At 36.8% G+C, this 23,866-nt stretch overlaps 1 protein-coding gene across 1 annotated transcript in view; it reads right to left on the bottom strand.

Moving 5' to 3' along the window:
* Positions 1-23,866, bottom strand: part of LOC150102776 (protein sax-3-like) — a 137,382-nt gene that overhangs the window by 71,534 nt on the left and 41,982 nt on the right. The window contains exon 3 of the mRNA XM_090398739.1: positions 13,929-14,056. Within this exon, the coding sequence (XP_090254865.1) occupies positions 13,929-14,056 (128 nt within the window). The remainder of the gene's footprint in view (positions 1-13,928; positions 14,057-23,866) is intronic.

Raw genomic sequence — 23,866 nt, 5'->3', positions numbered from 1 at the left:
ATTAGAAATGGGAACAAACATCAGGACTGTAGTAGAAGAGCTTCACCAGGAGTTAGTGAAAATGAAAAGCAAAATGAAACATCTGGAAGATGACATTAAGCATCTAAAGGAGAAACTGGCTGATAATAAGGAGAAGGAAGTTAATATTATGAAGAAAGAGTCACAGGATAGTCGTATATCAATGTATGGAGACTTGATCATTAAAGGTGTGATTACTAATAAATTTTTTTTTTTAATTTTATTTTTTTATGTTAGGCCCATATACGAGAGGTTGGCTGGTCATATAGATAGTTTTCTTACAGTGAAAATGATGTCCTAATTTAACATTACAATTGTTATATTAGATTTGCAATCCTGGATTACCTATGGTTTTAAAGTTAACTCTTAGGGAGAAAGGTTAAGTGGGTAGAATATGTGCCTTCCATATGCTTGGGATTTTTAGACCATCATTATTGTTAAGATTAGGGTGACTGATAAGAATCTCACAGGCCTCCTTAAATTTATGTTTTGGTGTGATGTAAATAACAGGTGCTTTTCCAGTCAATTCTATGTAAAGTGTTCAGGGCATGATCAGAAAGATCAGCTTGTTTATAGTTATTATATTTAATGTGTCGTTTATGTTCCTTTTTTCTGATAGGAATTGTGCATCCTGTTTCCCCTATACAGGGCAAATTATAGGTGCAATAAATGCGGTATACTCCAGGGCATGCCAGTAGAGGGAGTGGATCCTTGGATGAGTTCAGTAAGTTCTTTAATAGTTTTACACAAATTATGGACTCAGTAGAGTCCATAATTTGTGTAAAACGAATGCTGATCACTGTGTAACGCTAAAGGAAAAGATTTCAACCTCTCTCCACAGCCAGCAATCCAAAGTCCTGATACTGTCTTTGTCACTTGCCTCTGGACCCTCTCCAATGTCTCCGCATCACAATGAAAACCAGGTGATCGAATTTGAGCACAATATTCCAAGTGTGGTATTACCAGTGCTTTATAAAGAATTTGTAATCTCATTCACTTCCTGCAGCATGGAACCATCGATATAGTACACAGCCGTATATATCTCTACTCCAAAATGCAATACCTTGCACATATTGATATTAAAACTACAACTCCACTAATTTGTCCAAGTAAAAAATCTAATCAAATCTTCCTGAAGGTAATTAACATCAGCAGTGCTACTTATAATTCTTCTCGACTTTGCATCATCCACAAACAACTAAAGATCCCCCAGTCAGTCCACATGATATATCATTTACAAACAAGTTAAACAGCAGGGACCCAATAACAGAATCCTGTAACACCCCACTGGTTACTCTCCTTTTTTGAGACACTGCTCCATCACACATAACTTATTGGAATCATTTATAGAGCCAATCTTTGATCCATCCAACCAAAATACTATCTATTCCCATCCTCTGATAGATAGTTTGATAGATTATCATGTGATAATCTATCAAACACTTTTGCATAGCCCAAAAATAGCACTGTATATGATTCTCCCTTATCTAACACATTTGTTACCTTATCATAAAATGTAAGTAAATTGCTAAAACAAGATCGTTTTCTTCTTCTTTTCAGCCATTTCCTCTCCATTGCTAAATGAAAGTCTCCTCCAGTTCCTTCCACCTTTCTCTGTTCTTGACCAATTCTTCCCAACAAATTTGATAATTTATTACTCCACTTTCTTTTAGGACGTCCTCAGCCTCGTTTGCCTTCTTTTGGAATCCAATTTGTTAGTATGGTGGTCCATCATAAATCTTCTCTTCTGGATAGATGTCCAGCCCATTTCCATTTTAGTCGCTTGTGGTGAAGAATGATACCACAAACGAAGAATGACAGAGGATGTATGTTACATATTGATTTCAGTTTCTATCTTCATTGGTGATCTGGTGAAAATCATCCAAGTTGAGTACCAATAATGTGAGAATCATGCTTTGGCTTGTACTGCTTTTGTTGGAATGCTTATTCTCACTGCTACTCCTTGAATTTTCAAATGTGGCCCATACAGAATTAAATATTACATTTTTGATTCAGTCTGCTTAACTTCATGCATTAATTTTGTGGAATATGCCACAATTAGGTGTTGTTATTTTTTTAATGTCTCATATATGTCACTTTTTTGTAAACTGGTCTGTCTAGTGTAAATAACTTCATGTAAAGATATGTTCTGTACATGCCGATAAGGTGTATTTCGGATATTTAAGGTATGTTTTCAGTGACCTAAGTATCTTAGATGTGATTCTGTCTAGTAGACTAAAAGGTACATTTATACTGTTAGTTTATAAGGTGTCCTATTTCAGATGCAAACTCATAATATAGAAACAGAGAAAGAGGCACTTCATTTTTGTTATCGCAGCTTTCACACTGAATAATTGCATGTCTTGGTTTCTATTTCAACATACCGAATACTGGTTTCAGATCATAAACATGGTTGTTTAATCATAATTCTAATCTAATTGTATTGATGTTTCGATTAAAACAGGTTACATGTTGAACTACAAAGCTGGAAATTATGATCAACTTAGAAGAATACTATCCTTGGTCCCATGGTATCAGTTACTGAATTGAAAAAATGTCAGCAATGCATGGGAATCTTTTAAAATGTGCTTGAATGAGGCAGTATCTCAATGTATATCCCTAGTGTTCGAAGAATAAATAGGTTGGGAGTGAAATGGATGTGCAGCCTTATTAAGCAAGAGATCCACAAGAAGAAGATGATGCGGAAAGGATATCGTGAGAATAAGAGTGAGAGGAGTTATCAAATATATAAAGATCAGGCCAGAAAAGTAACGAGTATTGTTGTGAGAAAAGCTAAAATGGAGTATGAAAAGAAACTGGCCATGCAAGCTAAAGGCAATTCAAAAAGAATTTTCGTTATACTAAAGCAAAAGAAAGAGTGAATGTGGAAGAATAACTTTATTGAATGCAGATGGTACACAAGTGTCGGAAGCAAAGGAGATTGTTCAGTTAATGAGTGCTCACTTTGCTAAGATATATCAACCAGGTGTATGTACATGGTGCACAGTGCTACTGCTATGTTGGATGAAGAGTTAGCGGTTCATGAAAATGAGGGTGAAGAGCTCTTGCATAACCTGAATAAAAATTTGTCAATAGGAACAGATGGAATATCAGCCCGTTTACTAAAGGAATGTTCAGCTGAATTGGCTAGGCCTTTCCCACATTTGTATAACTTGAGTCTCAGCTCAGGAATGATACCATAGGAATGGAAGGAATGTATGATAGTTCCATTGCACAAGGGTGGTGCAAAAATTGATTTTTCTAATTACCGACCAATTAGTAGCTCTGGTGTGATAGTGAAGATTTTAGAGAAGTTGGTAAGAACTCGCATACAGAAATGGGTAGACAAGCATTCTATACTTTGCAGGGAACAGCATGGGTTTACTAAAGGAAGGTCATGTTTTAGCAATTTGCTCATATTTTATAACAATATTACTGCCGAGTTGGATAAAGGGAATGGTGTATCCTCTATGATAATGTTGGATTTTTCTAAGGTATTTTGATAGGATATCACATGATAGGCTGTTGCTAAACTGGAGAATATGGGATTGGAATATAATCTACTGACTTGGATCAGGGAATGGTTGACAGACAGATATCAAAAAGTGGTATACAGTGGGTGTGAATCTGCCAGATTTAAGGTAACCAGTGGTGTACCTCAGGGTTCAGTCCTTGGGCCATTATTGTTCAATCTATACATTAATGACATCAAGAAGGGTCTATCATCAAATTTGCAAATTGTTTGCCAATGATGCAAAGATAGGCAGGGCAATCAGGGATGCTACTGATATTCAGCAATTACAAAATGATTTGAATAGACTGGAAATCTGGGCAAGCGAAAATGGCTACCAATTTAATGTTGGTAAGTGTAAAGTTATGCACTTTGGCATGATTAGAGTTCCAGTGGCATATAATATTAGCGGAGTTATGTTACAAGAAACTGAAAATGCAAGGATCTTGGTGTATTGGTGAATAAGAATTTAAAGTTCAAAGGTCACATAGCAAAATTTGCAAATTCAACTCAGAGGATAATTGCTATGTTGAAGCGAACCCTGACATGTAAGGATAAGGAAGTCATTTTGCCTCTTTATAAGGCTTTGATAAGACCGCACTTGGATTACTGTATGCAGATTTGGTCTCCCAAGTTCAGAAAGGGATAAAGAAGCTGTGGAAAGGGTGCAAAGAAGAGTTACAAAGATTATATCCAGATTATGGGATTTAGATTATGAGGACAGATTGCAAGTATGTGGATTACAGACGCTGGTTAACAGATGAAAGAGGGGTGATATGATAGAGGTCTATAAACTTTTGAATGGGTGTTATAGCATTTCAAATTACGAAATTTTTCGTTATATGGAAGGTGGGGAGAGTACACAGGGGCATCTATGGAAGCTAAGTTTGTTCACAGTCAAGAAAGGGATAAGAGCTAGGTTTTTCTCCCAGAGAGCAGTGATTGAGGGAAATAATTTTCCCTTAGGGATAGTGAGTGCATCTAGTGTAAATGAATTTAAGGGAAGGTATGATAGCTGGGTTGGATAATTTACAGTCTCCCTCTAGGAGTCCTTGACTCACTGGAGGTCTCAGATAATAATAATAATAATAATTCATTATGTGTCTAAATTCATATTTTCTCTCTCTCTCTTTTATGAATCAATTTTTTTAATATGAATTCCACCTTCAAAACATTGAAACCTGCAATCCATAGTACCAAGGCTGATTAAGGGTCAAATAACTTTGAAACCAGCTTTTCAATTGGAACTTTTTTTTCCAAACGATTTCAGACCAATAATAAACAGGATGACGGTCTCACACCAGGTGATAAAATTTACAATGAACAAGCACTTAGATGAAATAAAAGTTATCAGCAATAGCTTCTAAAAAATGGCTACACCCAAAATACTATCAACAAAATTCTTCACAAGGCTTCACCTAAAAACAAAAATAAACTAAACTCCAAATAAGTACCTCTGTAGCACAATTGGAAGAACGACGGTACATTGCACCCTTCAGTTAGAAAAGGCATAAGTGTGATTCTCGTCGTGATGGGAGGAATCTTTATATGGAGTTTTTCAATTAAAGTTGAGTTGGCCGATCTCATATGGAGATAGCAGGGTTTTTTTCTCCCGGAAACTCTGGTTTTTCATCCCACATGCAGGCAAATAGGCTCTTCCAAACACACGCAATTTACAGATAAAAAAATGCTAGTTGTGGTGGGCAGTAGATGGTTTGACATAGATGATTGGTAGTAGAGGTTCAGTGTAGTGGTGGAGATGGAGAGTTGTACAGCCGGTGTCCTCCCGCAATCAGTCTTTGGACTCCTTGGAGGTGTCATGAATAATAATTATAATAATAATAAATAATAATAATAAAACTAACCATTCCATACATTAAAGGGATATCAGATAAAATAAACAGAATACTACAGAAATATAACCTTAAAGCCACCTTTAAACTGCCTGCAAAATTAAAGAACTTACTCAACTCATCCAAGGATCCACTTCCTTCACTGGCCAACCCTGAAGTATACTGTATTCATTGTATTACCTGTAATTTGCCCTATATAGCAGAAACAGGATGCACAATTCCTATCCAAAAAAAAAAAGGAACATAAATGGCACATTAAATTTAATAACTACGGTAAAGTCGTCCTTCCTGATCATGCCCTGAATACATCACACCAAAACGTGGTCATCATCATCATCATCAAATTCCTGATATATACCCTCAATGGGTTTACAGGATATGATAGTACTACATGAAAAATTAAATCATTAACTTCCTATCTACAATTTTCCCCCAAATCAGTGTGTTACCTGTCAAGACTCCAACATTATCAGATCTTATATTTCTATCTTCCAAAGCACTTTTTACTGTATCAATCACCTATATCTTGGTATTCCTCTGGGTCTTTTTTCCTGCCAACCTGGCAGAGAACACTGCCAGGTTGTTTTGCTAATCTTTCCTCACCCATTCTGTTTAAGTGACCATACCAATTGAGATTAGCTCTGCTAAGATATTCCTGGATGCTGACAATGTCAAGTTCTTTCCTAATATCCTCAATTTTAATATGATATTGCCATTGATGCCATCTATTCATGTCCCTAATCTTTCTCAGGAATCTTAATCTCATATCTGCAGCCTCTAGTCTTTGGTCAGGTATTTTACTTCTGACCCAGCTCTCAGATCCATAAGTTAAAACTAGCTTGAATACTGTCTTGCATACAGCTAATTTAGTGTTTTGGATAATTTCTCACTTATTCCATATAAATTTATTCAGTTGACTTCCTACCATACCAGCTCTGTTGATTCTGTTGTCTATTTCTATATTTAATTTCCCACTTTCATTAAAAATACCTGAAATGTTTTACTTGTTTTATAGGATCTCCATTCACAATGCAGTTGATATTTTCAATGTTTCTGCCTATTTTCATTGTCTTTGTCTTTTTAATGCTGACCTTCATACCATATCTATTACAACAGTTATTCACTTTAGTCAGGGAATCTTGCAGACTTGTAGTGGATTTATTTAGAAGTATAACATCATCTGCTTAAAGTAAAGAGCTGAGATTAACATCTCCAATTTTAATATCAGGTTTAATACCACTTTCCTTCATAATGTGATCCATATAGATCAGGGGTGGCCAACTTTTTAATGTTCATGCATCAATTTTTTCATTTTTTAGTTAAGATGCACCAAACAAACTCATACCACTTTTCAGCCCTTTTAAAATATGGTAATATGGATATATTTAACAGTTATGCATAAAATGATTTATATGGTAATATAGACACTTTTAGCAGTTTTAAATAAAAGGATTTCATATAAAGACAAGATAAACATTAATTATTTTATTGAGACTTTTGAAATTGCTTTGCTTTTGTTAAGCTTGTAATGTTTGGAGTTACAGAAAGCATGAAACAGTTTTTCAAATTTGAATCAGTCAGTCGCGATTGTAGTTTGTTCTTAATCATTTTCATTGATGAAAATGCTTGTTCGCATCTGTATGTAGCTCCAAAACAATAGATATAACTCTGAGCAAATTTTCTCAGTTCTGGAAAATGTTCACAGGGCAATGATAGCCAGAACTTAATTATATCAGAAGCATCTGGGAGTGATGGAAGTTCATTAAATTTCATTTTCAATAAAGAATTGGTTTTGAGATCAGTAAGTTCCATTTGTATGTTACTAGGCATCGTCAAGATTTTTTGTTCAGTAAGTGAAAAGGGTTTATAAATGCAAGTATGCAGTCTTCTTCTTTGGCAAAATTGATAAAATGACTGTTAAAGGACTCTTGCAATAATCTGAGTTTCTCAGTATATTCTGTAAAGTTGCCATTATCTTCAACAGATTCACTATGTTCTTTTAAATGTAGAAATTGACTTAAATCTCCGTTTTCTAACTGGGAGATGGATAGTTTTAATTTCATTTTGAATGCACTGGTGTCATTTACTAAGCTAGAAACAATTTGTTCTTGCACTGCAGTTTCAAATTTAGATCATTGAGGCAGCTGGTAACATCAACTAAAAATGCTAAATCAAATAGCCATTTCTCATCACACAACAGGGCTTTTTCCTCATGCAGCACATCCTTCTCTTCCAGAAAATTACGAAGACTTTCTTTCAGCTTCCAAAATTTACTGAGAACTTGTCCTTCAGAAAGCCAGCGCACCTCACAGTGAAGAATGAGATCACCATATTCCATATCTAGCAGTTCACAATATTCTCTGAATTCTCTTCTGTTTAACCCTCTTGCTCTAATTTTATTCACACACTTTACAACTGGTATCATAACATGCTTCAAATTTAGAGTTTTCCCACACAGAGATTCTTCATGTATAATACAGTGATACTTTAGTAGAGAATGACCTAAAAACCTTTCAAGTAAAGTTAAAGTCCCAGAAACTCTACCTACCATTGACAATGCTCCATCAGTGCAAACATTGATGAGCTTACTAGAATCTAGTTGTTGATTTTCTAGACATGACTTTACTTTGTCAAATATGTCTGACCCCTCTGGTTTTTCCATGAAGTGACTCAAGACCGACAAGTTCTTCAAAGATGTTAAAATTACCATCAATTCCTCTTATAAAAATGCTTAATTGGGCTACATCACATATGTCAGCAGATTCGTCCAAGGCTAAAGAAAAGAAAGAACAAGTATCGACATGGTCTTTCAATTGCTCAGTAACATCATGGGAAAGTTCTTTGATGTGACTTGTAATTGTTTGTTTGGACAGAGCAATTTGGTTTACTTTTCTTTCAACATTCTTATCACCAAGACATTTTACAAATTTTTTGAGACAGGCTTAACAACTTCCTCTCCATCACAGAAAGGCTTGTGTTTTTTAGCCAACACAAAGACAATTTCATAAGACGTCTCCAGCATTGCCACACTTTCACAACTTCGTTTCACAAATATATTTTGTCTCTTTTTTATTTCTTCCTTTTTCTTAACCACATATTCCTTTTGCAACTCAGACACAGGAACTAATTTCAGTTTTTCTTCTAATTCAGCTTGATGTTTTCTATAGTGTCTGTTAAGATCATGTCTTCTATTATCTGAGAGAGTGCTTTCACAAACAATGCACAACGGCTTTCCTGAAGGACCCGCAATAAATTTCCCACATTTTCCCACAGTTCATTAAACTGGCGCTTGCTATCACCTTCTGTTTTTCTTCTGCTCATTTTCTTTTGCAAAGTAATGGGTAACTGACAGTAAAAAAAATTATTTCAAAAAGTAAAGCTTATTATTAAATAATTTATTTAAATTATTTCATCGTTTCAAACATTATGAACATTCAAAAACAGTTCTACAAGTTTTAGATAAGATTCTTGTTTTCATGAAGGCCTAATACAGTTCTATAAGTTTAAAAATCATATATTTTTTTTTCATAGAGAGTTTTCGTCTCTCTCTTGTAATATATTATGTCCAATGAAATAGGAGATCACTTCCTGCCATAAAACAGTCGATCAGCTGGCCATCACACACACACACAACCCAAACATCTTCGGGGGCGCTAGTGGGCCAAGTGCTGCGGATGTGTTTTGAAGAGCTCCTGATTCAGATAAGTTTTTACTAGGAATAATTAAGTATATATGCGTAATTGTTTGAGTAAGAGCGGCTGTAAACGTTGTACGCTACCGGTATTATTAGTGTGGGTTTTTTTCTTGTCTAAACTAAATTACGAAATCGTTATTATTAGACCTAGCAACCGGCAGAGAGAAAAAAAAAAAAAAAAATGGCGGCGGCATTTTCATTCCATGATTTGAATGTAGATTTCAGTCGTTTCGTTAAGTGTGAAGTCTGTTATATGTATTCCTTCGATTACATAAATGATTTGTGGATGTTTAGTGCGGATGGAAGAAGGGTGTGTGCGAAGTGTGACCTGAACGAAGAACTAATGAATGCGAATATGAAATTGATGACAGAAAGTGCTAGTACCGATTGTGTCGCGATTGCACGTTTGAAAGAAAAGGATGGTGAGCAAGAGAAGCTAAAAAATGTTAAAAAATCAGGAAAAAAGAAAAAGAGCGATTTGACAACCGTAACGGATCTTAAAAGGAACGAAAGTGAGGTGGAAAGAAACGAAATTGAGAGAACGAATGAAAGTAGAACTTGCGTAAGGCAGAAATCGCGAGTAAAAAAAATCGAAAGAATAAATGATGGCGAAAGTTCGACGCAAGTTGGACCGAAAGTACTGAAACAAAGAAAGATGAATGACAGTAAAAGTGAGAAGAATGATAGCGAAAGTTGGACGCATGTTAGTCCGAAAGTACGGAAACAAAGAAAGATAAATTAGAGTGAAAGTGAGAAGAATGATAGTGAAAGTTGGACGTATGTTGGACCGAAAGTACGGAAACAAAGAAGGATGAATGAGAGGGAATGTGAGAAGAGGAGGTCGAGAGTTAGAAAGATTTAATGATAGAGAGAACGTGTCGTGAGGTTCAGAAAGTGAATTAGATTGGATGAGGCAAGAAATGAAATCGATGCGGAATGAAATTAAGAGAATTCAGCTCAAAACTATTAAAATAAATCATGATGGCATGAAAAAGAGTTAACGAAAGATGAGCGAGTGGCGTTGTATGGCGACTCCATTATTAAAGGTGTGCTAGAGGATAAAATGCACAAGGTATGTTTTCCACGCGGTAAAATAAGTAGAGTGATTGAGGCATTGGATATGAGGCGGGAGCGAGCAAAAGAGTTAATTGTATTAATTGGTACAAATGATTTGAGAGAGAACAAAGAGCATGTCAAAATGAATGTCAAGAGACTGCTTGGAAAGATAAAAGAGAATAGTGTGACAGGAAGGGTGGTCAGTGTGTTGCCTAGGTATGATTGTGGTGAAATAAGGCGGAGAGCAAGGATTATGAATGATATTCTGGCTGAAATGTGTGAGGAGATGGGAGTACAGTTTGTTAATGTATGGAATGAGTTTGAGTGACGAAGTGAGCTGTATGGGAGCGATGGACTGCATTTGAGTGGTTATGGTGTGAGTGGCTTGGAGAGACTGCTGCTGGAAGGTAGAGAAGTGAATACAGAAAATGAATCAGATCGAGAGGGGAGTGATGTGGAAGAGCAGGAGAGTAAGACAGGAGAGATTGAAGAAGTGGAAATGAATGGAGAGGTGAGTGGTATGAGTATAGAAAATGAGAGAATGGGTGTGCAAGAGGAGCAGGGAAACGGGGAGGCCCAGGGTGGACAGGGATACACAGCGTGAGAAAGGTGGATGCTCCAAGAGGAGGTGAGAGCATGTGTAGGCAGGAAAGTAATGGGATGACCAGGGATCAAGAGGAAACAGATGTTGTTGCAAAGGGTTCTAAAATGAAGAGGCAGAAAGAGAAATGGCCCCGGTCCAGCATGGAGAGAGCCCATCGAGTGAATGATATCAGTGAAACTAGCTGTAGATCCAGAAATGAGTTGTTGTGTTTGTATACCAATGCTAGAAGCATAAGAAACAAGGTGGATGAAATGGTTGCACTAATTGTGTCTGTGTACCCAGAGATTGTTGGAATAAGTGAGACATGGTTAGATGAGGATGACATCCTGACAGGAATAGAGATGGAAAGGTATGATGTGTTTCGTGAGGATAGAAGGGATAAAAAGGGAGGGGGAGTGCTATTGATGATAGAGAAAGAGTTATGTCCATACAAGGTAGAGATGCAAGAGGGAAATAGGGCCAGTGGTTTTGAGGCAGTATGGTGTGAGATAGAGGTGAATAGAATCAAATACCTGGTGGGATGTTGTTATAGACCTGGTAATGTGGATGGTGGTGATAATGAAATGTATAGTCAAATAAGCCAAGCAAATAAGAAAAGATTGATCATTATGGGTGATTTTAATTATGGCAATATAGACTGGAATAAAGAGGTAGCAACTGGAAGTAAAGAAAATGAGTTTCTTGAGTTTTTGAGGGATAACTACCTCAGACAGTATGTAACAGAGTGCACACGAGGATTAAGTGTCTTGGATTTGGTCATCTCATCAGAGGATGTAATTATAAATGAGGTGTCAAATCATCCACCAATTCGTGAAAGTGACCATGAGGTGATTACCTGGGTGGTTGCCAGCAGTGCAAGGACCCCTGCGAAAAAAGGGTGTATGTAGAACTACAAGGGGGGGGGGGGGTGATTATGAAGAGCTCAGGAGACAGCTTGCAGGTGTAGCATGGAATGAGGAGTTAGCTGGAAAAGAGATCAATGCATCTTGGGGGATTTTCAAAAACTACTTAGTAGATGCAATGTCTAAATGTATATCATGGGTGAGAAGGTTAAATAAGGTAGGTGTGAGATGGATGAATAACGAGATTATGCATGCAATACAGAGAAAAAGAGCATTGAGGAGGCAGCATAAGAGAAGTGGAAGTAAGCAATTTCATGTCTACAAAGACCAGGCAAGGAGGTTGACTTGGTTGGTGAGAGTAGCTAAAGAGAGGTATGAACAGCAGTTAACTAATGAAGCCAAAAAGAATCCTAGGGAGTTCTTTTGATATGTAGCCAGCAAAAGAAAGAATTATTATAGAAGGATGACATTGATTGGAGAAAATGGTATAAAGACAGCTGCTGCAGAATGTGTGGTGGAGATACTTAATGAGCAATTCATAAAGATCTTTCGATCTTGTGAATGTGACTTCATGGAGAGATTAAGGGCAGTTGATGATGGGGAGGAGAGACTGACTGTAAGTGAGCAAAAGGTGTATGGGGATTTGAGTAAACTAGATGTAAATAAGGCTGTGGGACTTGATAATATATCACCGCATATTCTGAAGGAATGTGCCAGAGAGTTGACACCTGCCTTGACATATTTTTTTAATACGAGTCTTGCACTTGGTCAAGTCCCTAAAGAGTGGAAGGAGGGCAAGATTGTGCCACTTCATAAAGGAGGTGATCAAACTCAAGCATCAAACTATAGGCCTATCTGTGTGTCAGGTGTTGTGGTTAAGTTGTTGGAGAAGCTTGTGAGAACTAGGATCCAGAGTTGGGTTGACAACAATGGTATAATCTTTGATGGACAGCATGGATTTACTAAAGGGAGGTCATGTTTTAGTAATCTACTTACTTATTACAATAAAGTGACTGCTTCCTTGGACAGAGGAGAAGGATACACAGTAATATACTTGGATTTCGCAAAAGCTTTTGATAGAGTACCTCATGATAAGTTGACAGTCAAACTAGAGCAGATGGGGTTGGATATTAGATTAATGCATTGGATTGGAGACTGGCTATCTGATAGGTATTAACAAGTTGTGTATGGGGGTGCAATATCCAGGAAAAGGAAAGTCACTAGTGGAGTGCCTCAGGGGTCTGTTTTAGGGCCATTACTATTTAACTTGTATATTAATGATATTGGCGAAGATTTGGATGGAGATATTCAGTTGTTTGCAGATGATGCAAAGTTGGGACGAACCATAAAGAGTAGTGAAGCTGTTGTGGCCTTTCAAGAAGACTTGAATAAATTGAGTGATTGGGCAAGCAAATGGGGATATGAATTCAATGTTGCAAAATGTAAGCTTTTAAAATTTGGAAAACAAAGATGGGATGCAGAATTTATGCTTGGTGAGAATATATTGTTGGAAGTAGAGGAAATAAGAGATCTGGGGGTGATAGTGGATAAGGATCTAAAATTTAGGGGACATATTGCCAAAATTGTGAAGACAACACAAAGACTTCTGGGAATGATGTGGAGGATACTGATGTGTAGAAGTAGGGAGATTCTTATTCCATTGTATAAGGCTTTGATTAGGCCGCACATGGACTATTGTGCCCAGATTTGGTCACCTGGTTTTCAGAAGGATGAAGAGATGTTGGAAAGGGTCCAAAGGCGACTGACTAAGGTAGTTTCTGACCTCTGGAATGTCGAGTATGAGGAAAGATTGAAAAGATGTAATTTGCAGAGTCTAGTGGAGAGAAGGAAGAGGGGGAGATATGATAGAGACCTACAAGTTGGTAAGGGGTTGTTATAAGATCAATGGGCGAGAAGTTCTACAGAGGTCATCCCTGGAAACTGTATAAAGAGGGTGTGAGTAGGGGAGTGAGAGGCAGATTTTTTCGTGCAGAGTTGTGAGTGATTGGAATGCCTTGCCTGAGAGTGTGGTGTCTGCAAGGAGTTTGAATGTGTTTAAGACATGGTACGATGAGGTGTGTGTGAGATAAAAGGACCTCCTAGATGAGTCTTTGACTCCATGAGGTCTTGTTTAGTAATAATAATAATAATATCCACATAATTTCACTCAGTGAAAAAAATTGATATTTTTTTCACTCAGATAAATGAAAAATGTTGCAATTCACTCATAAATATTTTTCTTTAAATTTATAGCATGTTCAGATGAAATCAATTTACTTCACAAACTACTAAAATAAAATACATCACTATGTGATCAAAAGTAATTTTTTAAAGAAGTTTGATCAAATACCTCAATTTTCTTAAACCTTAACAAGTATTCAATAACTGCACTGTATGAATGAACATTCCACTGCAACAAAAAACTATATGGTTCTTTACCATTTGGATCACTTCTGAACACTGCAGGGGTAGCAAGACCTAAAAATGTCAAGCATAGGAAAGCTCATCTTTATAATGATTACAAAATGGTGATGATAAGTGCTGTAATAAGACACTGCTTAATGAATAAAATAAACATTTTAATGAAATTATTTAATAAAAACAAAAAAGAAAGCCAAAAAGTAACTAATAAACAGATTTAAACAGTTCGTGTCATATGATTATTTTTGTGCAACTCAACCTTTCTGTGCAGAAATTTCTGTTTCTACTCTTTGTATAAGAAGAGTGAACTACAGCATAATGCAAATAATTTCATTAATTTATTATTGTTCCCATTTATTAGATATAACTATGATATTGTTTTGCATTTTAAAACTTCTTACTTTATAATTTTCAGCTTTCAATAAATAGCAACGATATTTCCAGGGTATTTAATCAAGTCTGGTATAGTGGTCACCTCACCAAACTAATATCCTATGGTTTACCTTCAGTCTGGAACTGAGTTACCAGTTTTTTTATGTTCACTCACATCATGGGTGGATGGTTTTCAGATTTCACTCTTCAGATTTCTCTATCACTGCTATGGTACCCTAGCTATACTTTAGCCCATACTTTTCCTGCTGTACATTAAAAAGCATTCTCTTACTGACCAAAAATCCATTTTTACTGATGATGGTACACTCCAATCCTCCATTCAAAATTTCAATCAATCCTCCATCCACTCATCGTGGGAGGTCCTTAGAAAGGACCTCCCACAATGAGTCCTTTGACTCCATGGAGGCCTGAATAATAATAATAATCAGTGCTTTTTTTTCTGGCAGTACACAGTACTGGCACCTTTTTTCTTATGTTTTTAAAAATTTGTGATTTATTGACAGCAAAATGTATTATAAATATTCCGGTAGATGGTACTGTGCACACGAATTGAATTTTCAGTTTTGATTACTCATAAGTTGGTTCCCTGCTTTCCTGTTTCATAGGTCAATACGCAACTGGAAACAAGAAGTTGTGTTCACTTCCGATTGCTTCCAATATCAGTTTATGAGTTCTATATTCACTCTGCAACAGTCAGGTTTCACGTGAGTTTTGAATTAATCTAAATTAAATCAGTTAAATCATTGTTCAAAATGAGTAAAATAAGTAGTTACTTTATGTCAATGAGTAAAAAAAGAAAGGCTGAAGAAGTAGAAATTGTTGAATCTACTTGTGATCCTGTAAAATAGAAAACTAGCACCGAAAATACACTTGGTGAAGAGGATCAAAACCAAGACCGAAGATCCACGAGGTCAAAAGGAAGCAGATAATTGGCCCGAATGTTGGACACTTTTGCAGAAAAATGACTTCTGCGAGAGAAACGAGTGGCTGTATGTCAAGAATAAAATGTTGGCTGGAAAGTGTGTCATGATGTCAGAAGTCTTGCCTTCAATAAACACATGGGAACGAAAATTTCAGCAGAGTGAGGGTAAAATCACTCATTTTTGAGAATCTCGCAAACAACAGTTAATGTCATTAATTAAAAAATATTTACAATCATAAGGAGAGTGCAGCGCACAAAGCGTGCCAAAAAATAAAATCTGAAGCAAAAAACGAAACATTAGAGAAAGTTTTCTTAAATACTTTGTCTCATAATAAAGACGTAACAGGAAAAGTGTTTCGAACCACTTACAAAGCTGCGAGGAGAAATCAATCATTTAACAACTTTGAAGATGAAATAAATTTACAGTAACTTAATGTCCTAGACATGGGATATATTCTTCATTCTGCAAATACTTGCCTTACCATTGTGAGCCCTATCACAAATGAAATGAGAAAAACATTAATAGACAATATAGTGAACTCCAAGAACAAAATATCGTTACTTATTGATGAATCAACAACTGTGAGTGACACAACAACAACAACATTGATTGTTATTGTTTGTGTAGTTCTTCCTAAACTTTCGGCTCCTGTGAGTCTTTTCCTAGATTTGATCGAATTATCAGATGCAACTACTGGAGGAATTCTAAACTCTAATTAGTCATCTTGAGTATTTAGGATTATCTGAAGATTACTTAAAAGAGTATTTATTGTTTGTAACTTGTGCTGGTGCAGTCGTGCTGTTTGGTGTGCGTAATGGTGTAAGGAGGCTAATGTGCAAGAGAAGTTTCCTAGCATTATTTTCTGACATTGTGCTAGCCATAGCCTTGAATTGTTTGTTAGTGACACAGTGAACAATGTGGCATGAGTGAATCACTTTAAAAGTTTCATGGACAAACTTTATGTGACTTATCATGCTTCACCTAAGAATGCTAGGGAAGTACAGGAATGTGCAACGACTCTAGAACTTCAACTTCTTAAAATTGCAGAATTTTAAGCACTTGCTGGGTTGCATCTAGCTTTTGCACTGTTTCGCCAGTGTGGCAAGACTTTGAAGCCATAGTCCATCACTTTCTGGAGGCAAACGAAGACAGCAGAAGAAGCAAAAACAGATCGCTTTCTTTATAAGGGCCTTTTAAGAAGAGTAACGTCATGTGAGTTTGTTCTTGATTGGAGCCTTATGTGTGATGCTCTCCAAGAACTTAGTGAACTAAGTCTAGATTTACAAGAGAGAAATATTGACTTGTACAAAACAGACAGGAAGATAAAGAATACAGTTCAACCTTTTGAAGAAAGAACTGAAAATCCTGGCCTGTACTATAGTAACATGAAGTTCAAAGGGATTGAGCTCCAAAAAAATGAAAGACACAGTCCTGCAATAAGTTCATCTGCTTTCTATAAAAGTTTGAAAGAAGCTGGTGGAAAGCATCTGCTTGAAGAAGATGATGCTGATTTGCTTGAATGTGTTAAGATTTTAGATTCCAAGTATTGACCAGAAAATCCTGGGAAGCATTTAACATTTGGTGAAGCTGAAATTAAAAAGTCAGCATGCAAATTTCGCTTAAATGAATAGAAAGCAGTTCATGGTTTCCGTGAATATCTTCAAGAAAATAAAGTCCTGGACATACTGCTTCCTCTAAAGCACACTTTGGGCACAATTGCAATATCTTCCAGTGAATGTGAAAGAGGTTTCTCTCAGATGAATTTTATAGTAACTTCATCTAGGTCATCTCTGCTTGTATGGACAACTTCTGCACTGATGTTCATTAGGATAGTAGGACCACTTCTCACTCATTTCAACCCTAGCAAATATGTGGACTCATGGCTGCTCCGAGGTCATCATTCTGCAGTTGATACCAAAAGCAAGAAGCGATCTAGAGACGACAAGGGTGTATCAGAGGATATGTTAAAAGTGTGGAAGTTGCTGTAATAACATCTTCATGGAGTACTGCCACCTTTTTTTCCAGAAAATAAGCACTGATAATAATAATAATAATAATAATAATTCAACAAACCAAGCTATATTCAAATAACTTGAATTATGGAATAATTCAAGCTTCGAGTTATTCCATAACTATATGTTAAATAGCAATCCTTTCACCATTCTGCAGCAGGATGAGAATAATCTAGTCAACTTCAAACTGCTGTTACAAAATCTGATAAAATCCTGTCTTGTTTCTCATTAAATAAATAAATAAATTATTATATCGTATTATAAAATTACCCTTTCTTAATTTTCTACCCAGGATCAGATTTCTCTACCACCCATCACTTATTTGTGATGGGTGGTAGAGAAATCTACCATCCATCTGATTTACACCTATAACCTTTTCTGAGAAAAACACATTTCAAGCATTGTTAGCCTCAGAAAAAATAGGTGTCCTCTTCTTCTGACATGTACAAATTCCTAACCCTGTATAAATTCCAAATTCACCTAAAATTTTTGAATAATGTTCTCGCATTTAGTGTGGTGCACTAAAAACATCTCTCAGAATGCTTATGCTATCCAGAAGAGAATTCACTTAAGTGAACTATCATCTTCTGGATAGTTCATTTCATCATCCTCTTTCATTCCATCTATCTCTGTTCTTTATAACAGCTGTACCCATATAACCTTCTCCAGAGACTATGGACTTACAACTCTTCAAGAAATATATCAACAAATTTCATCTTTCTCCCTGACTATATGCCACACATGGCAATCATGTGTTGTATATTTTGTAACTTCTAATTTGTGAGGCTGATATACAAAAAAATACTCATTTTGATTAACTTTTTCAGTCCTTCTACACTATGATTGTGAAACATCCTCATTATCTTAAACCATCACCATTACAATAAACCCCTCATTATCTTATTATTATATATTATTATTACCTGGATATCCCCATGGAGTCAAAAGACTCATCACAGGAGATCCACAACTCATTCATTCATTGTGAGTACACTTAGAACTACTTTTTGGCAATCCATTCCACTCATTCACCACTCTTGAAGGAAAAAATCTAGTCTGCACACCCTTACTAACCACACTCCTACACAACTTCCATGGGTAACCACCAGTTCTCCATTTGTCATGTATTGAAAAAATCTTTTGTGTGAGTTTTACCGAAGAAACCATTTAATATCTGATGTTTCTATCATGTACCCCCATTTCTGCCTATCAACTAAACTTATGTCTTAATAAATTGCCTATCAACTAAACATCTTCAACTTATCCTCTTTCCATTCCAAGCATTCCACAGACCTGTTATCAGCTTGGTCACTTGTTTTATAACCCTCTCCATCACCTCCTGGTGTCCAAGAAACCCAGGTGATCAAATGATTTGCATCTAGTTAAGGTGCAACTGAATCACAATCTTATAAAAAGGAATAATAATCTTCCCATTTTTACTTTTCAGTGTGTTTTTCAATATTCAAATAACCCTTTGAGCTATTTGCCTACTTTTGCAATATGCCCTTGCCTTCTGAACTTCAACTCTCTGTCCACCATCTTTATCTATGGATTTACTCTTGCCCTTCCAGGTTTTGCATCATCAGCAAACAACTGAATATTGCTCCCACCTAAAATCATTCCCTATATCATTAATACACAAATCAAAGAGTAGTGGCCCTAGTACAGGGTCCTAGGGGCACTTGTCACACTCATTATCATAGATTTCACTCCAACATATACTACTTTCTGGTGCCTTCCTGTTACCCCCCCCATCCATTCCCATTTGCTACAACTCTTGTAATAGCTTTCCGTGCAGTATTTCTTCAAATGCTTTTTCAATCTTAAATCCTTAAACATCTTCATTATCTTAAGCATAACATTTCCTTTGATTTTTTCTTCTTTGTTTTCATAGTAAAACTGAAATTATGAAACTGTACTCCCTTCTGTTTATTTGTAATCAATGTGTCAGGAGATTGGGTATCATTATACTGAAACTGTTTTGTGTGTGAAATATTTCCATCTTTCTTTCCATGACATAACACTATTTAAGTTGTTGTTTTTTTAATTTTCATATATATATATATATATGTGTGTGTGTGTGTGTGTGTGTGTGTGTGTAAACCCCCACCCACAAAAGATTTGTAGACCTATTGTACATTAGTACTGTAAGTGGGCTAGGATTTATTTTTTCTGTTATTTATTAATTTTTATACATTTTTGCATTTTGATTTATTTTTTACAGTCTAGAAATCCTGCTCTAGAGATCAAATATCTGAATTAATGATAGGGACAAATGACCTGAAAGTCAGTGTGAATCATGCAACACGAGATTTGAGGTTGATGTTAGACATAGTACAGAAGAAATACGTTCAAGGAAAGATAGTGAGCATGTTGCCCTGGTATGATAATGTGGAATGGAGGAGAAGAGCAGTGATGATAAATGAGATGATAGGGAAAATGTGCGGGAAAAGGGATCTGGAATAATGTGGATGCATAGATTGTGCGCATATCTGGGTGTCTGGGTTTCTTGGTGATGGGGAGGAGGTAGAGAGGATCCAGAGGCAAGGAACCAAGATGGTAGCTGGTCTATGAATTGAACCTTATGAGAACAGGTTAAAGATTTGTGGGTCACAGAAATTGGTTGATAGGCAGAAACGGGATTATATGATTGAGACATTCATACTAAGAGGCTTTTACAAGATTAATTCAGAGGAAATTTTTCAGAATATGTCTGGTGGTGGGAGAACTAGGGGCCATCCGTGGAAACTGAGCAAGAGTGTGGTTAGCAAAGGTGTTAGAACTAGGTTTTTTACTTGGAGAGTGGTGAATGAGTGGAATAAGCTGCCAGAGTATGTTGTGGTGCCATGACTATGAATGGTTCAAAGCAAAGTATGATAGATACTGTGCAAGTGATGAATAGTTCATGACATGATGTTTAGGGCCTCCACAATGAGTCTATGGACTGTTTGGAGTTGCTGGAAAACAATAATAATGATAATAATAATAATAACTGAGTATGTATGAGGATAGAATGGAGCTATATGCAAGAGACAGACTGTGTTTGAATGCAGAAGGGCACAGTATTTGAAGAGACCGTTGTTTTTAGGTGGGTGGGTGGATGTGTCAGAACAGAGAAAACAGAATTGCACACTTCGAATGTTGCAGGGATGGCCTCATGTGGGGATAGTTATAGGAATAAAGTGAATGTATTTGTGGCATTGACTGACTCTCTCTCCAGAGATTGTTGGTATCAGTGAAAATTGGTTAACTGAGGAGGATGTTCTAACAGGGATACAAATCGAAGGGTATAGCATATTTCGGCAGAATAGGGAAGGTAAAAAACGTGGTAGTGGAGTGTTAATCATGATAAGAGATGAATTGTGCACTCTCAGGGTAGAGAATCTCAGTGGAAATAACACTAATGGCTTTGAGAGTATATGAGAGACCAAGAAATGCATATGGTGTTAAGCAGGAAATGTTTAGGCAAATTAGTTGGGCAAGTACAAGGCGAGCTATCATTATGGATGACTTCAACTATAGTGATATAAACTGGGCACAGGAGACAGCATGGTAATAAGGGAACAGAATTTCTGGTAGCATGTAGTAGAGGGATCATAAGGATTGAGAGTGCTGGATCTGATCACAGTATCAGAGGATCTGAATGTGATTGAGATGGCATACTTGACCCTTGTTGGTGAGCGTGACCATGTAGTCCTGACTTGGAGGATCAATAGGCATAGGGAGGTATCAAAACAGAAGGAAGCTACATGGAATTATAAGGCAGGTAGCTATCATAAACTTAGAAACTAGCTTGCAGCAGTGCAATAGATGAAAGAATTTAGAGGAAGAAGCAACGACAAATTGTATATCATGAGTAAAGAAAATAGAGCAATTTCGAGTCAAATGGATAACAAAAGGAATAAAGGCAGTATTGCAGAAGAAAAGAGATTATGGAAGGCATATATAAAGAGAGATGGAGAACAGTTGGATGAGGAATATAAGGTTCAGGCAAGGAAAGTGACAAGTATTGTAAGGAGAGAAAAATTAGTATACGACAGATGGCGCTGCAATCCACGGAGTTTTCGCTATGTAGCAAGCAGGAGGAAAAATGATAGTTGACAGATTATCTTGCAGGATGGAGATGGGAATCGGATGATCAAAGCAGACAACATAGTTGCACTATTTACTGATCACTTTATTAGAGTGTTCCATCCTGGCACTACAGGCTTTATTCCTAAAGGAAACAAGTGGTGAAGTGCTAGAAGTGAATGAAGATGTATTTCGAATACTGAATATACTAAATTTCAATAAGGCAGGGGGAGTAGATGAAATTTCTCCACATGTTTCAAGGGAATGTGCAATGGAAATGACCATGCCATTAACTTGGCTGATTAATGAAAGTATTACAACTGGGCCGGTTCATAGAGAAAGGAAGAAGGGTAATCCATGACTTATTTTTTAACGGTATTAACAACACCAAACAATTTTATCAAATCCACATCATCTACACCATCATCTACACCAACTGCATCTACTGCCGTTGGTGTAGATGATGAAGGTAGTTGCAGCTGGGTGATTGGTGGAGACAGAGAGCTGTAGACAGGTGCCCTCCCTCGAGTCTTTAGACTCCCTGGGGGTGTTATGTAATAATAATAATGCAAAGCAGACAGACCCTTTACTTGTTAAAAATGCTATAAATAATGGGAAGGGCCACTATTCAGATTGGTTTCGACCTTTATTGAGGTCTCATCAGTAGGAGGCAGACCTGGGAGAGATACCTAGGTTGAAGTAATGTAGAAGTCATATATATCTCATATACAAGTAGCAAAAAAGTACTAGACCTTATTAATAAAAATCTCGGTATAAGAGAAAGATGTTGAAAGTTTTTTTACCTTTTTTACTATTGATTCTACTACACATTATGGATGACAAGAAATTATATACTTGGTTTTAATCCTTTACCCAAGGAAGCAAAAGAATATTTTGCGCAGACCTCGATAAAGGTCGAAACTGATTTGGGTAGTGGTCCTTCCCATTATGCATAGCATTTTACATGTCTGTAAGGGTGTGTGCTTTGCATTATGGGATACATACTAAGGCAAGTGGTGTGAAGTCATTAGCCTCTATGCACAAGTAGCTCAGATGTGAATATATTTCACGTGCAAAATATTGTTTTGCTTCCTTGGGTAAAGGATTAAAATTAATATTATTATTATTATTATTATTAAACAAGACCTCATGGAGTCAAAGACTCATCTAGGAGGACCTTTTATCTCACACACATCTCATCATACCGGGTCTTAAACACATTCAAACTCCTTGCAGACACCACACTCTCAGGCAATGCATTCCAATCATTCACAACTCTGCACGAAAAAAACCTGCCTCTCACTCCCCTACTCACACCCTTTTTATACAGTTTCCAGGTATGACCTCTGGTTCTCCCCTGATCTCCCACTATTCTCTGTAGAACTTCTCCACCATTGATCCTATAACAACCCCTTACCAACTTGTAGGTCTCTATCATATCTCCCCTCTTCCTTCTCTCCACTAGACTCTGCAAATTACATCTTTTCAATCTTTCCTCATACTCGACATTCCAGAGGTCAGAAACTACCTTAGTCAGTCGCCTTCGCACCCTTTCCAACATCTCTTCATCCTTCTGAAAACCCGGTGACCAAATCTGGGCACAATAGTCCAAGTGTGGCCTAATCAAAGCCTTATACATTGGAACAAGTATCTCCCTACTTCTACATGTCAGTGTCCTCTGCATCATTCCCAGAAGTCTTTGTGTTGTCTTCACAATTTTGGAGATGTGTCCCCTAAATTTTAGATCCTTATCCACTATCACTCCCAGATCTCTTATTTCCTCTACTTCCAACAATATATTCTCACAAAGCATAAATTCTGCATCCCATCTTTGTTTTCCAAATTTTAAAACCTTACATTTTGCAACATTGAACTCACATCCCCATTTGCTTGCCCAATCACTCAATTTATTCAAGTCTTCTTGCAAGGCCACAACATCTTCACTACTCTATGGTTCGTCCCAACTTTGCATCATCTGCAAACAACTGAATATCTCCATCCAAATCTTCGCCAATATCATTAATATACAAGTTAAATAGTAATGGCCCTAAAACAGATCCCTGAGGCACTCCACTAGTGACTTTCCTTTTCCTGGATATTGCACCCCCATACACAACTTGTTGATACCTATCAGATAGCCAGTCTCCAATCCAATGCACTAATCTAATATCCAACCCCATCTGCTCTAGTTTGACTGTCAACTTATCATGAGGTACTCTATCAAAAGCTTTTGCAAAATCCAAGTATATTACTGTGTATCCTTCTCCTCTGTCCAAGGAAGCAGTCACTTTATTGTAATAAGTAAGTAGATTACTAAAACACGACCTCCCTTTAGCAAATCCATGCTGTCCATCAAAGATTATACCATTGTTGTCAACCCAACTCTGGATCCTAGTTCTCACAAGCTTCTCCAACAACTTAACCACAACACCTGACACACAGATAAGCCTATAGTTTGATGCTTGAGT

The sequence above is a fragment of the Typopeltis vanoorti genome, chromosome 10 (assembly GCF_054136105.1).
Source record: "Typopeltis vanoorti isolate ZY-2024b chromosome 10, IOZ_Tvanoo_1.0, whole genome shotgun sequence".
NCBI classification, from domain to species: Eukaryota; Metazoa; Arthropoda; class Arachnida; order Uropygi; family Thelyphonidae; genus Typopeltis; species Typopeltis vanoorti.
The sequence above is the reverse complement of the archived record's forward strand: the minus strand, read 5'-3'. Positions and strand labels throughout refer to the sequence as shown.